Here is a 15,094-nt window from a genome sequence, read left to right on the forward strand (position 1 = left end):
TAAATGACTTTCTCTCTTCTTCTCTTTCAAATGGCTACACATTTTTGACTGACCCCTCTTTACTTTACTTAGTGAGACTCACAATAAGCTTTAACATTAAGCCTTTCTCCGTATAGGGAGTTGAAATCTAACATAGGCCATATTTAATGCTCAATTGTGCCTCCAATGGGATGATACTCATGAGCAATAAAATAAAATAGGCACTCCCCTGTTAAAAAATATTAAGTATTTTTTAAGGGGTTGGATGTTAAAATATAAGGCATTTTTAGTCTTTCAAGGTGTAATTATTGTCTTTTTTTCTAAAATTATCCCTATTGAATAAATCACTCTATATTTATTTTAGGATAAAATACTCTATTAAATAGGGATAACTATGAAAAGATAAAGTTAGTTTAAATACAAGTAACTATTTTATTGAGATGAGATTCAGTTAAAAATTCCTTCCATTTTTTAATAGAGGGAGTAATAATTTGTTTTATTGTTACACAAATTATTTTAAAATATGATATCATGTGCATAAAAAAAATATAAATATCTTTTTATTTGTGGTCCCTATATAAATTAAAATTTAAACAACATATTCTAGTTAAAAAGTTATTACTTGTAAATATAAATAACTACTTTTGGTGAAAAATATGTATAAATAACCACTTATTTTTTAAGGATTTTTTATAATGGTGTGCATGAAAAATGTAAATAACACTTTTTATACAGTTATCTAACTAATTTAAATTCGAGCATTATTTAGCACAAAAACATCTTAATCCAAATTTTCAATTTCATACATAATTATTAAAAATTAATCAATTTTTTAAGTTGTGTGGGAATAAGTTGATTGATTTAAATAATAAAATATTTTATTTATAAATTATTATTTAAATTGTTATGTTAGATACAATTAATTGTCTTATACATATACAAAATACAAACAATAAATGATAAGTTTCTTACATTTACAAAAAATGTTAGATCTCATATGTATTTTTATTATAAGTCTCATATCTATAAGCAGTTTTATTATGAGTGCCACCCCTTTTTTTTAAAAAAATTTGTTTTGGGTCTCATGTGAAATTTTAATATGCAAGTACTATTTTAAAAAATAAAAAGTCATGGTACTGTTTGTCCAACTGTAAATAAATAGGGCCATATGTTGCACTTTACAAATATATAAATTTTTTACATTATTTAAATAAAGAATTTTAAATATATAAATTTTAAATATAAATTCTAAATTTTAAATGTAAATTCAAATATATCACTCCAAACTCAACCTAAAATTTATTTTGTATATCAAGCATAGTCTCGGAGATCATGTATAAATTTAATTTCATTTTATGATAGAAAATTTCAAAATTCCAATAAAGGGCCGAAAGTATTTGACAGTGGGATGCAATTGCGTAAACTTAATTACCTTTATATCCAAAATATGAAAAACCAATTGCAAATTATTTTATATAAGCAATATTCAGTAATAAATTGAAAGAATGAGTGGCAATTCTTTGCAATAGATACCTCTAAAATTTCACACGAGACTTTATGAAATTTGATGCTGATATGAGAAAAATTGTGGGGATAATGACAGTGAGATCCTAAAAATAATAAATTAATATCCGTTAAGTCCCTGATAAAATTTTTTTATAAAATAAATTATAAATATCAATTTAAACAGTTACAAATAAAAATTTCTATTACAATCTAAAAGTTACATTGAATATTTAAATGTTTATTTGTAATTTAAACTTATGAATTTGTAATAATTTGGTTTGATATTTTCAACTTACTTTTCAAAAAGAAATTATCAAATATTTAATTGATATTAACTCACTGTTTTAAAACCTAACTATCATTCTTTTAAAATTGTAATTAATGTTTCAATTTTTAAGATGAACAATTGAAAAAAAAAAAAAATTTTAACTAATACATTTAACACTAATATACTCACTTCATATTCATTCATAATTTATAATTATAATTTATTTACATTTTCAAAAATGACACGCTACCAAAGTGGAATCACAATCACGGTGGGAGGCCCGGATGATGCAGAAGTTAGGTGACACTTCTGTGAGCAGTGTTTCCAGACTGCTCACCAAACTGTGATGCTTATTAAGTCCTCTGCCTTTGAATCTAATTTCTCGTGCTTCCAGCTACCCCTTCTAGGGCCGAATTTATTAAGGATTTTTTGAGGCGCATTCGCTTTTGCTCATTAAAATTATATATACTATTGATATTCATAATAAATATTATTTTTTTCATTTAAAAATAAAAATATTTTTAATTAAATTTCACACTTCAATAAAATAATTACCTACTTAATTTTATCTTTTTATATTTAATTATATTAAATATTCTATAATAAATATAAAGTCATTCATTAATAGGAGGATTTTTAAAAAAGACAATGATTACATTTAAAAATTAAAATATGCTATATTTTTAACATTTATTTTCTCAAAAATATCTTACATTTTTAAATGAAGAGAATAATTAATATTAATATAACTAATCCCTCCCATATACTGTATAAATTTTTTAAAAATAAAATCATATTTATGATTCATTTCTTAAAATTTTATATATCATATGCACATTATAACTAAAGGTGGATGGGGGAGAGACCAACAGTAGCAACGGTGTCAGCTCCCCAAATTTTTAAGTTTTTTAATATAATATATTCCTTCGTTAAAGAATATGATATATTTTTAATTGAAGTATGTCCCTAACAAGTTAGTTAATTATTTTTCAATCAATATTATATTTTATATTTGCTATTATTTAATAAGATGTTTTACCTTAAGATGAATGGTTGAATTTTGAAAAATATTAATTATACATTAAAAAATTAAAAATGCTTTATATTTTTTAATATCTAATCCTTCAAATAAATGTTATATTTTTAAATGCAGGGATTAGATGTTATATACTTTTAACTTTTTAATAGTTATAAAAGTTTTGTAGGAAATATTTTTTGTAATCTTAATCCTCTCATAGTTAAATCTTGAATTCGTCTAATGTATAAATATTGACTTTTTTGGGTCCAAAAATGCTGATTAGTAATTACCCCAATATATCTATGTTTATGAAAAAACAAGAACGATATATGTATTAAAAAAACACACACAAGGAGTGATATAAAGAGTGAACATGTAGTTGACCTAGAGGTCACTTTCTGCTTCTTCTTATCCTATCTTAATTTAGTTTTTTATTTTAAAAACATTTCATGCATTTTTTAACTTTTACACATTATAGAATTTTAATTTCAAAATATCTAAGAATCTATCAAAACTACCCAAAAAAATAAAATTGAATATGGTGAATTCTGAATAGTGAGTTGTCGTTGTTTAAATAAAAAATCAATAATATAAGGCCGTTATCGGCTAATCGCTCAACCCTCCAGATCCGAAACTTGTAATCTACCAAAGTAACCCTTTCAGATCAAACGGTGGCTAATCGGCGAGGTTTCAAGGATCTTTGACCTTTTGAAACCCTTTTTCAACCAACCTATAGTCCTCATCCGCTATTGGACAAGAATCATAGATCCACGCTTCCCTCGCCCCCACAATCTTCTCTACTCCCTCTTACCTCCAATTATCCATGGCACCTTCTTTCGTACCTAACGGAGGCTTCGCCGCCGGCAAAGCTGCACCTACCTCTGTCACCGGACGACTCACCTCCGTCTACAGTGACGTCCAAAACAGCCGTATCGACTGCGAACTCCCTCTTCCTTCGGTTCTCGAAAGGCCTTTCAAAATTGTTGCCGGTCCGGGGAGCTCTGCTGCTGGAAATCCTGGTCAGTCTCTACTCCTCGTGCTTCGTTTGGATCAATTTTCACTTCTGGTTGATCTATTTTTTCTACATACATTGTTCGATTAAATGCCATTTTTGTAGGAGAGCTTGGTTTCTTTCTGACAGCGTAATGCTTGTCTCAGATCACGTTTACTTCCTTTTTACCTTCGACGACGGTTGTATTGAAAAAAGAAACTTAAGATTTGGATTCTATGTCGAGGTTTATTCCTAAATACTGGTGATGGACGTGTTGTTATTTCTGCAGATGAGATTGCGAAGCTATTTCCACACTTGTTTGGCCAACCTTCCGCAATGTTGGTGCCGAGCGAAACAGAGGCTCTGCCGTCGGATCAGAAGTTGAAGATTGGTGTGGTTTTGTCTGGAGGTCAAGCACCTGGAGGTCACAATGTCATTTCTGGAATTTTTGGTATGCACCATTTTGAGTTAGATTAAATGAATATTGTATCTATTGGGCACATATTTGTGCCACGTAGCCAAGTGACTGATTTATTTTCCTCTTTGTTTAAGATTACCTGCAAAATCGCGTAAAAGGGAGCATATTATATGGTTTCAGGGGAGGTCCTGCCGGCATCATGAAGTGCAAATACGTTGAACTGAATTCAGATTATATTTATCCTTACAGAAACCAGGTTCGTTTATTCTTTTGCACTCATATGATTTTGTTACACAGATGTGCTTCAAAGTTGTTATAATTTAGTTGGGAAGGACAGGCTTTTGTGTGTGGTTTCTTCTTATTGTTTCCTTCCTAGTTAGTCGAATCTTTGAACTTAACATGTTTCCCCATTACATTGCAAGTCTCCTACCGTTAAAGCCCAACTTCATTTCTTTCAACACTTTACCGGTGATTGGCTCCAAAGCTTCAATGTTAACTTTTCATGGCCATTCTGTTTGTAGTTTGTGCATCTTGATTTCTGCTGTTCTAAAGGTGATGCACTTGGCATGCCTGCGAATGCTGGCCCATTCATTAATATGTTAGAGTCTGCGTCTATTATTACTCTCTTTAGTCTGATGTTAACAAGGTTTGACATCTAACATGCATCATATTTGTTGGCAGGGTGGCTTTGACATGATCTGCAGTGGAAGGGACAAAATTGAAACACCGGAGCAGGTGTGATCATAAGTTTGCTATATGTTTGTTTACACGAGCTCTCTCTCTGTCTCTTTTTCTGTTAAATGTCTGGAGTTTTTTAATTGGCATGCATAGTTTAAACAAGCTGAAGAAACAGCTCGGAAGCTAGACTTGGATGGACTTGTGGTTATCGGCGGAGATGACTCCAACACAAATGCATGCCTCCTTGCTGAGAACTTCAGGTTTGTTTTAATGGACTTACATCTTTGCCATGATCTTTTGCTATGAAGCGTTGTTGATACAGAAATATTTGCAACTTAAGGTGTTGATGTTCATTTCAACCCCAAGGTCCTCTTGGCTGCCAATGTATTGTTTTAATCATTTGGCACATGCATACAAGAGGAGAAGCAAAAATTCATTTATTACTATACAAATGTTCATGCTTGCTTAATCTGAATTAATGCAGGAGCAAAAATATGAAAACACGAGTGATTGGATGCCCTAAAACTATTGATGGTGATTTGAAATGCAAAGAAGTCCCTACAAGTTTTGGGTTTGATACTGCCTGCAAGGTCAATGATGCTATGCATTCTGCCTTATCTGTGGATTTTAATTTATGTAGTGAAACAACATATATATTTATTCTCATCACACATTCTGGTGATTTATCCATGTTCTATTTCCTGGAAATGCAATTTTTCCATTCGTCCATGTAATTGGTGCTAAATTATGATTGATGCATGGGCACAGAACCAGGCTTTTTTTTTTTTTTTTTGAGATGGTAATGGTAATGGTATTTTTTTTTTTTTTTTGCAGATATATGCTGAAATGATTGGAAATGTTATGATTGATGCACGATCAACTGGAAAATATTACCATTGTAAGTATATGCATATGGAAAGTATTTAGTGCTCAAAATAATTAGAGATTGGTGACTTTACAGGGTTGCAGTGATCAATATTGAATGAATCGCCTTGGATTTTTATTGCTTAGTGCCTTGGTCATGCTTTCCATTTTACATTAAAACGTTTAACCTTCCAAACATTTAGTGCTCAAGTTCTATTCAAGAATCCACAGATGTAAAATCATATGTTAAATTTCATGTATTTCGAGGTTGTAATAATGCAATTACATCATTCAAGATGACAACTGTGCTCCAATTCTTGAAGGGACTTTAATAATGAGATATGTCATTTTACTTTGCTACAAGTTGCTCATGCTGCCCATCAGGCATTGAAACATACCTTTAATATGAATAATTCACATTTTTCAAAATCTTTTGTTACGTGAGAATTCTACCTCTAGTTTTGTTGATTTTGTTAAAGGAAAAATGTAATTACCCTCCTTCAACCATGACACATATGCAAATAACCACAAATTTATATAACATAAACCTGCTGATGCCCTCTTCAGCTATCACCCATGATCCATTTGCGAATGCCCCCTAATTTATAAAAGCCAAGCTAATACCCTCTTCAACAATGATTTTTTGTAAATACTCATTCGAATTATAAAAATGGATAAATATCCGTTGCACTTACATATTTTTGATTTAAATACAATTGCTCATTCTTGGTTTACAAAATTTTCACGTTAGACTTACACTGATACCTGGTGTCGTCCTGTTGGCTTGGAAAGAGCACATGAACAAATTGTTTATGAACATAAATATCCAAACTCCAATCTAGATTGCGACTTCAACCTCCATCCTATTGAATTTTTATTTCTTTTCCAAATTAACTTTCCACAGTTTGTTTATAAGCCAGGATTGTCCCAGGTCATCAGTAGAGTTGGATGTATGGACTTTATGAACTCACCTAACCCAAAGTGTACTAATGGATTTAAATGCAAACATGTAAAGTGTGAGGGGGCATTTGCAAATGGTCTTTGTTCAAGATGGGTATTTTCATTTAACCTTACTAACAGTCAAACCTTAGTGTCGTGTAAAGGGACATTTTCTTTTATTGTCCTTTATTTAGAGATTGAAATTATTTGCATACCATTTATGCCTTGAAGATTATTGATGCAAATTGATACTTTAGTTCTTATAGGTGGCCTATTTTCGCTCACTATCTAGATAGTCCATGACATGCCCCAAATGAACAGATTGTTGTGCTTCCATTGCAAATATTAGGTGTCAATTTCAATTTTTTCAGCAGTTCTTAATTTCTCCATCTGCTCATCATCTGATTGGTTTCTGGATATTGAGTAACATGTTTACACATTTGTATGTATGCAGTTGTACGACTCATGGGGCGTGCAGCTTCACACATTACCCTAGAATGTGCTTTGCAAACTCATCCAAACATTACTATTATTGGAGAAGAGGTTTGTCATAAATCTGATCTTTTTGTGGTATTTGCACGTTGTGGATTGATAAAATAAATTTAAGAAGCTTCTATTTTGATCTTGTGATTTTAGTTTCCCACTGGCACGGCACTGCAGGATTATTGCTTCATAAATTTCAAGTGATTTTGGTTGCATTCGAATTGTTGTGAAGCCTTTGAAAGCAAATTCATGCTTATATTATGTGCTTAAATTAACCCAGGAAACAAAATTGAATGAAGACATAATGGCAATATTTCCCTGCTTGTGGGTGCAAATATTCATTTCCATCCATCTGTGTAGTGTGTACAATGATACAGCAGTATGGAAAGGCTGAGGAAATACCTGGTGAAAGCTTAAGTAACTAGTACTTTCAAAACACTCATCACTTTCTCACACCCAACACCCTACTGACCCACACTCCTCTTGAAAAATACATGCTTTTATGATTTTCCTGCTAAGATTAGTGTTGATGATTGCCCTCATGTCTCTATTACATTAAATTGACCTGGAAATATCTTATTGCAGGTTGCTGCCAAGAAGCTGACTCTGAAAAATGTTACAGATTACATTGTAGATGTTATTTGTAAACGAGCTAAAGTTAATTATAATTATGGTGTCATTTTAATCCCTGAAGGCCTAATCGATTTCATTCCTGAGGTATCTATCACTTTGAGTAGAAAAAATTCAATCTGATTCCCCTTTATTTCTTATCTGTGATCCTGTACAATCAGTACAGAAATACATTGGCTGATAAGCATTTGTGTACGTAATTGTGCCTTATGCAGGTCCAGCAGCTTATTGCAGAATTAAATGAAATCCTGGCTCATGATATTGTTGATGAGGACGGATTATGGAAGAAGAAACTTACTGATCAGTCATTAAAGCTTTTTGAATTTTTACCCCGAGCAATTCAAGAACAATTGATGCTTGAAAGAGATCCACATGGAAATGTTCAGGTTCTTTATGGTGCTATAGTGCTATTCTTGTTTCAATTATTTTGCTCCCATATGCAATTTGACTTAAAATGATGCTTATGCTAACTTATTCTCATATAGGTTGCCAAAATAGAGACAGAGAAAATGCTGATTCAAATGGTTGAAACAGAGTTGGAGAAGAGAAAGCAAGAAGGCTCATACAAGGGTGAATTCAAAGGGCAGTCACACTTTTTCGGGTACTTTTACGTAATATGATATTGTTATTTGGCGTTGTCCTTTTGAATTTGATATATAAAGCCATGATGCAAGATAAATACTTTGTCATATCGTACAGCTATGAGGGGAGATGTGGTTTGCCAACTAACTTTGATGCCATGTACTGCTATGCCCTGGGTTATGGTGCTGGAGCCCTCCTTCACGATGGGAAAACTGGATTAATATCATCGGTTCGTGCTTATCCTTATGCGCTTACCTTATTTGATTATCAACTTCCGAATGTCATCTTGGTTCGATGTTGATAGTTAATTCCGTTTTGTAATTGTGTTAGTCCGGTCATGTTGGTGTCTCCTGAATCCTTTGATTTTCTCTGATTTTTTATCAGGTTGGCAATTTGAGTGCTCCAGTTGAAGAATGGACCGTTGGTGGAACTGCACTGACCTCGATGATGGATGTTGAAAGGAGACATGGTACATATAAATATCCTTATGAACTTTTCTTTTCCTTCCAATGGCTACTACCTGAACGACCATGCATGAAACAATTTTTCGTTCCCATTTTGTCGCAAAACTCAGATCCATGTTCCATTGTTATTCTCAAATGTGTTGGGACCTCGAGTTGACAGTAAAATGCATATAAAAGTAGTAATACTGTCAGCTTTATGTATGTTTTGGTGGGCTGTGTGGTGAATTTTTGTTAAACTGTCGATGCTTTCTTTCCGGTTTATTGATGTTTAATTTTCCTTACAGGAAAGTTCAAGCCTGTGATTAAGAAGGCAATGGTGGAACTAGAAGGTATGATATTCACTTGAACTTCAATATTCTAGGTTCGAATAAAGGCTCCACTTGGTGACTGAGGATAGAGCAATGGGTAAAATAGCATGTGAGCTTCATTTATTTTTCACCTGCGTGGAAGGAGATAATGAAATTTAAGATAGTAATATTTACTTCTAATTGCTCCATGTAGTATCCAAAAAAATAAAAACACATGGAGCCTGTTTGTTTTCTTTTTTAAAAAACTCTTTTTTGTTTTTGAAAATAGAAAATCTTTAAAATTTATTTGGACAAGTGTTTTTCATTTAATTGTTTTCAAACTGTTTTCATTTTTTGTTTTTAAAAACAATTTTTTTTTATTTTTAAAATACACTACATTTGATTATTGAAAATTATAATTAGTTTGACCAATTTTTATTATTAATACCACCATTAACTGCTTATAACTATCACTATTAGTCCATTTTTTAATTTTAAAACTGTATTTTAATTGACATAACCAAATAGATTTTCATTTTATTTTTTTCAACAATTTTAAAAACTGTTTTACAAAACAATTTTTACAAACAAAAAATGAAATAAAAACCAAACAGGCTCATGATCTCCCATGTTTGAAATTTGATTTGGGCCTAGCATTGAAGATTTATTGGGTTATCAAATGATAATTTTGAATCAGAGTTTTAGACTTTTGTTCATCCTTCGCAGTAATAATATCTTGGTGCATGCTGCGTTGACTAAGTATATCTACTATAGGACCCATTAAAAACTTAATAATAGATGGATCTAAAATTCCAAATTGGAAGTCTCTGTGCTTCAACTTCAACTTGGATACGGGATCTGCAATTGAAATACTATTAATGATTTCTGATACTTTAAAATACTGAATGACTGCATTTCCCGTAAAATTTTCCAGGGGCACCCTTCAAAAAGTTTGCCTCCTTGAGGGATGAATGGGCCTTGAATAATCGCTACATCAGTCCAGGTACATGCTTACTTGTTGCTGCTTCTTCTGGCTTCTTCCAATCACGTTCTTGGCTTCAATGTTCACCCCATTAACATTGAATAGATTGAGAATAAATTAGATATAAGTCTTCTTCGTTTATCTTGAACTGTTGGCTCTCTGGAACCAAAGGACAAACGCTCATTGCTCATGATGGTCTTGGGTGCAGGTCCTATTCAATTCAAGGGCCCAGGTGCAGATGCTGCTAATCACACCCTGCTCTTGGAGCTTGGTGCTCGATGCTAGGGATATTATGAGGCTTTTGTTTTGTTGGTGGCAGTTTATTTTATTTGAAGGCGCTGCAATTGCAAATAAAACTGATGAGGGTTGGTTAGAGCTTATTTTTGTTTGGACTTTTTTGTGAACTTCTAGCGGATGATGGTTTCGCAAGTTGTTTGACTTGCATTGGTTGGCAACTCGTGTTACACTAGCGTTCGGTAAAATTTCATCTCCATTTCTTTTTTTCATTTTTTAGTTTCCCACCTGATATCCTGGAGAGTATAGATATTTTGGGGTTCGCTATTTGCCCACCCCATTCCAAATTAATCTGGATCCTTGTGTAGCTTGAGCTCTTAATGTGGTGGTTTTGTGGATATCACTGACGAGACACACTTTGTGTGTTTAGTTGTGTGTCTGCGTATCTTGAGACTCGAACACGAGACCTTAGACAAGCACCGTTCGTTTTGCATTTCCATATTGATCATCATAGTACATGTAGAGCCGAGCTTAAAGGTTCGTGTTTGGAGGCTTTGTTTAAATAAAAGTTCGGGATTTGAAAATGAATTTTTTAAAAGTAATCGAGTTTGAGAGCTTGGCCCTGATAAGTTTTATAAAAAAGGAATCAGGTTCGGGTTGCCCTTCAAGTCTTATTATATTATTATTATTATTATTTTGTGGAATATGTGTTTGAAGTCAATAATTTACTCACCTGATCTTACATGTATTATATTATTATTAATTTTAATTTATTTTAAAATTAATTTAATAAAAATCAGTGTATAGTATAAAATTTTTTATATTTTTTATTTTTTTATAGTTATTATGTTTGTGTATTTATAAAAAATAAATTATTTTTTAATTAAAATTTAAATTTTATTATTAGATTTTTAAATGTGTGTTATTTAATTTCTAAAACATTATGAGGATTTTAATTTTTTTAATTTTAAAATATTTTAATTAATTTATAATATTTAATGTTATTTTAATTTTTTTATTTTTTAAAAAAATGCTCGTAAGCCTGGCCTTCAGTTTAACTACTGGACTGGTAGTGGGTGGGGCCCCTCTCCAAAGGACCCAATGCATAAACTTGGGACTTGCTCCATTGAATTTTCTGTGCTGGAGATTTGGACGCTGTAAAAGTATTGACTTAAAATTAAGGAAAAATAAACCATTTGATCATCATAGTTTAATTTAATTATAATTTAATTTTTTAATTTTAATTTGTTATAACTTAATTTTTAAATTTTTAACTCAGTTATAAATTAATTCTTTAACTTTGTCTCTTGTAATTTAATTCTTGAAATTTTAATCTTTTAAATATTAATCTTTATATTTAAAAAAATAAAATTATAAAGATTAAAATATTTTAAAATTTTAATATTTATAAAAATTAAAAGAGTTTAACAATTTAAAATATTTTGAATTTTTATAATTTTATTTTTTCAAATATAATGATTAATATTTGAGATGTTTAAACTTCAGGATTGATTTACAATCAAGTCAAAATTTTAAGGACTAAGTTATAATGAGTTAAAATTCAAGAATTAAATTATAATAAGTCAAAGTTTAAAGATTGAATTACAACAAAGTCAAAAATATAAGAATCAAATGATTTTTAAAAAAAATTAATTACTCTTCATCATGTATATAAATCTCTTGTAACTATTTTTACTTGAAATTATAGAAAAATAGTTAAATTATTTATATTTTCTTTTTTAAAAAGGAATTTTTTTTATTTACTTTTGTTAGACGTATTATTTTTAAAAATATTTTTAATCATATATAATTTCTTTCTTTATTCATAGAAAATTGTAAAAAATAGAAAATTGAAACAAAATATTTAAAATATTTTTATTTTGGATTCATAAGAAGTATTATCAATTTTTTTAAAATGGTTTATTCATGAAAGCAGAAAAATTATGTAAGGAGAATCACGTCCAAGAATTTGATGAGAAATTCATTCAATGCTAATATATGTAAATATAAAATGGGTTTCTGTTAAAATGATTTTTTTAAAAATAAGATTTGTTATTAATTCTGATTAGTGAATAAGTTTTTCATCATAGGATGCGATTCTTCCAATTACGAATAAAGCAACTTTTTTCATATTCAAACTTAGAAGCGTTGTTCTCCGAAGGAGGAACCGCCTGTGGAAGAGGGCTGCCTCTTCTCTGATTCACCCACCTGCTATCGTACTGCTATCGACGACTGAACTTTCATATATCCACTTTTATTTCGCCTATTCAGCCTTTATCATTTACGTCAAGCACGTTTAATTTTTCCGGAATCAACAGTGCCAAGATAAAATATCTTTTCCAACAAAGTTGATGAAGCAACAGAACATGGCTTTGGCCATAAATATTGATTTATACTTTAGGGGGGTATCTTTTTTTTCCGTATGCTAATAATACATTTAATCGCAGTTTATTTTATCACAATCACGATTTGATACTCCCACCCCGAAAAAAAACAATTTCACGGTTTAATACTAAACTGTAAATTAGTGTCCCAATCAGTTAAATGATTGATACCTTGAAACAATACGTTTTAATTAGCGTTTCGTGTTACCAAAAGAACTATAAGAATGTAGCATCCCTAAATTTTAATCTTTGTTAACTGTCATAAAGTACTTATTGGACATAATGTCAAATATTATGAGAACCTTGGACATCATACTTTGATTCGGAACCAAAAAGGGGATTCACTTTAGTCTTGAAGACATGGGATTCCTTTCTTTTTGGCTGGAGACAATTAAAAGGGGGGGGGGGGGGGAGATGGTTTTTGTGTGCAAAAGCTTCCTTCTCGATAACATCTCAACTACTTCTTGCATTTTGCCTTTTCAACTGTTCCTGGCCATGCTATGAAACAGAGCATGTGCATCAAGCCGTCAACATCTCCCACCATTAATATCTACATCTACAATTAAGCTATTCAAGGAAAAAAAAATTAAAAAAAGCCAATTTTCAAAAAGAGAAATGATAGATTCATTTCATATGTGAAGAAGAGCACAGGGATTAGAGTAAAAACAAAAGTGGTTATAGCTTATGATTGAGTTGATGACTGTAGCAAATTAATGTTGTATCAGTTTCTGAAAGTGAAAGGGCTTGAGTGTATGTTTCACTCCCAACCAAATTGTAAAATCCCAAAAGGGAATGTTACCTTTTTTGTTTTTGCTTTTGCCCTTAACTCCATGTTTCTTCTCTCTGGAGGGTTTCTTGCATAATGATTTACGGGACATTTCTTTCAAGAATCAATCAACAATAACATTATACATCTTGTTCTCATTCGAGCTTGTTTGTTTGATTTATGTCATGTGATATTCTCTTCCTTCTTGATGTTATAGCTAATCATGTTACTGTACTGCCGATCAAAACGCGAATATCTCCACATTTTAAAACATGGTAATGACAATTAAACCATTAAATATCAATTTGATATTAATCCAAGTTTCAAAAAGTTTTCCTGAAAGATAATATGCAAATATATATTTAAGCAATTGCTTATTTAGACTAGTGACTTGCAACTAAGACTCTTATATTTTATAATTATCTAATTTGGTATTTGAAACTTATCTTTTAATTTTTTTGAAAAAAAATTAACTATCATTAAATTGATCTTTTGGATCTACCCACCATTCTACTTTTTTAAATAAATAAATAAATGTTAAATTGTTGGTGACATGAAGGACTAAAGAAGCATCAGAGGTCAATGTCTTAATAATAGATGGTGGCTAAATTGACATATGTGAGCTATTGTCCAAGCCAACAGTGTTTCTTTTCTCTCTTTTTTTTCTTTTTTAATTATTTTCTTTGGATCCTTCTTCTTGTTTCTTGGCTATGCTGTTTATGACCTTTTTCAAGCTCTATTGACATCTTCCCTCATGAATCATTCTAGTTCGAGGTCCTCCATGAGCTGTTCCTAGATTTAAAAGCACATGACAATAATTTTTATTTTCATTGTAGTTTTATGTTAATAATCAAATGTTTCTTGTGATTTATTTCAAATCATTTGATCCTTTATTTTATTTTTTTTTCTTACTTGGATTGTGACGGAAATGAATTCACGTATGTAAAAACAATTTATAATATTCAGATTAATGATGAGATATAATTTTAAGTGGATAAAATCTAAATGCATTTTTTATATTTAATTTTTACATTAATTTTTTGATTTAAAACTTATTTTTTTAATAACGTTGAACTTTATATTATCTTCTTTTATACGTAAAGTTTATACCTTTAAATTATAACTTTAACCCAATTCAATCACTTTGAGGTTTGAACTTGCTCTCTATCAAAATCATCACTTTATTTTCAAAAGATAAAGAAAAAATGAAAGTTAGGTTAAAAAAAAAAAAGTTTACTGAGTTGATATTTGTCAACGCATGTGGCGACAAAAGCTCTGATTGGCAAACGGCACACCCCACAACTACAAAGCTCCAATCCCACAGGATAAAAGCGAAGGGGTGTCAAAATCTCTGAAACTTCATCGAAGCACACTAAGAAATATAATCAGAAACATTTTCCGTATTTTTTCTTAAATAATTAGATATACTTAATTAACTTTTTTTAAAAATTAATGATTTGATTATTCATATACTTTTAACTCAATTATAACTTAATTTTTAAATTTTAACTCAATACAATTTAGATATATAATTTTGAATTAGTTAAAACTTAATTAGCCTCAAAATTTTGACTTGGTGCATTCAATCCCTATATTTTTAACAACTTAAAATGTTAGTCTT

The 15,094-nt window shown here is 30.7% G+C and overlaps 1 protein-coding gene across 1 annotated transcript; it reads left to right on the top strand.

The window, feature by feature from the left end:
• The first annotated feature begins 3,451 nt into the window (after positions 1-3,451).
• On the top strand, positions 3,452-10,704 carry LOC129301232 (pyrophosphate--fructose 6-phosphate 1-phosphotransferase subunit beta-like). Its single transcript, XM_054939807.1, has 16 exons — positions 3,452-3,790; positions 4,052-4,213; positions 4,315-4,436; positions 4,862-4,915; positions 5,012-5,118; positions 5,343-5,448; positions 5,693-5,756; positions 7,116-7,204; positions 7,730-7,861; positions 7,990-8,160; positions 8,260-8,375; positions 8,474-8,585; positions 8,741-8,825; positions 9,105-9,149; positions 10,042-10,110; positions 10,298-10,704. Exons 1-16 carry the CDS (start codon positions 3,595-3,597, stop codon positions 10,372-10,374), a joined length of 1,707 nt encoding a protein of 568 aa, XP_054795782.1. The 5' UTR covers positions 3,452-3,594; the 3' UTR covers positions 10,375-10,704.
• The last annotated feature ends 4,390 nt before the right edge of the window (positions 10,705-15,094 follow it).

Source organism: Prosopis cineraria, unplaced genomic scaffold (assembly GCF_029017545.1).
Source record: "Prosopis cineraria cultivar Desert tree isolate PC_DT_omini unplaced genomic scaffold, ASM2901754v1 PC1973, whole genome shotgun sequence".
In the NCBI taxonomy this organism is placed as follows: domain Eukaryota; kingdom Viridiplantae; phylum Streptophyta; class Magnoliopsida; order Fabales; family Fabaceae; genus Prosopis; species Prosopis cineraria.

What these genes read in the sequence shown, in the direction of transcription:
- LOC129301232 (XM_054939807.1), top strand. Translation starts at nt 3,595, where the DNA reads ATGGCACCTTCTTTCGTACCTAACGGAGGCTTCGCCGCCGGCAAAGCT. An exon ending in GGTTTGATACTGCCTGCAAG is followed by an intron (nt 5,449 to 5,692) that starts GTCAATGATGCT and finishes TTTTTTTTGCAG; the next exon opens with ATATATGCTGAAATGATTGG. An exon ending in ATCCACATGGAAATGTTCAG is followed by an intron (nt 8,161 to 8,259) that starts GTTCTTTATGGT and finishes ATTCTCATATAG; the next exon opens with GTTGCCAAAATAGAGACAGA.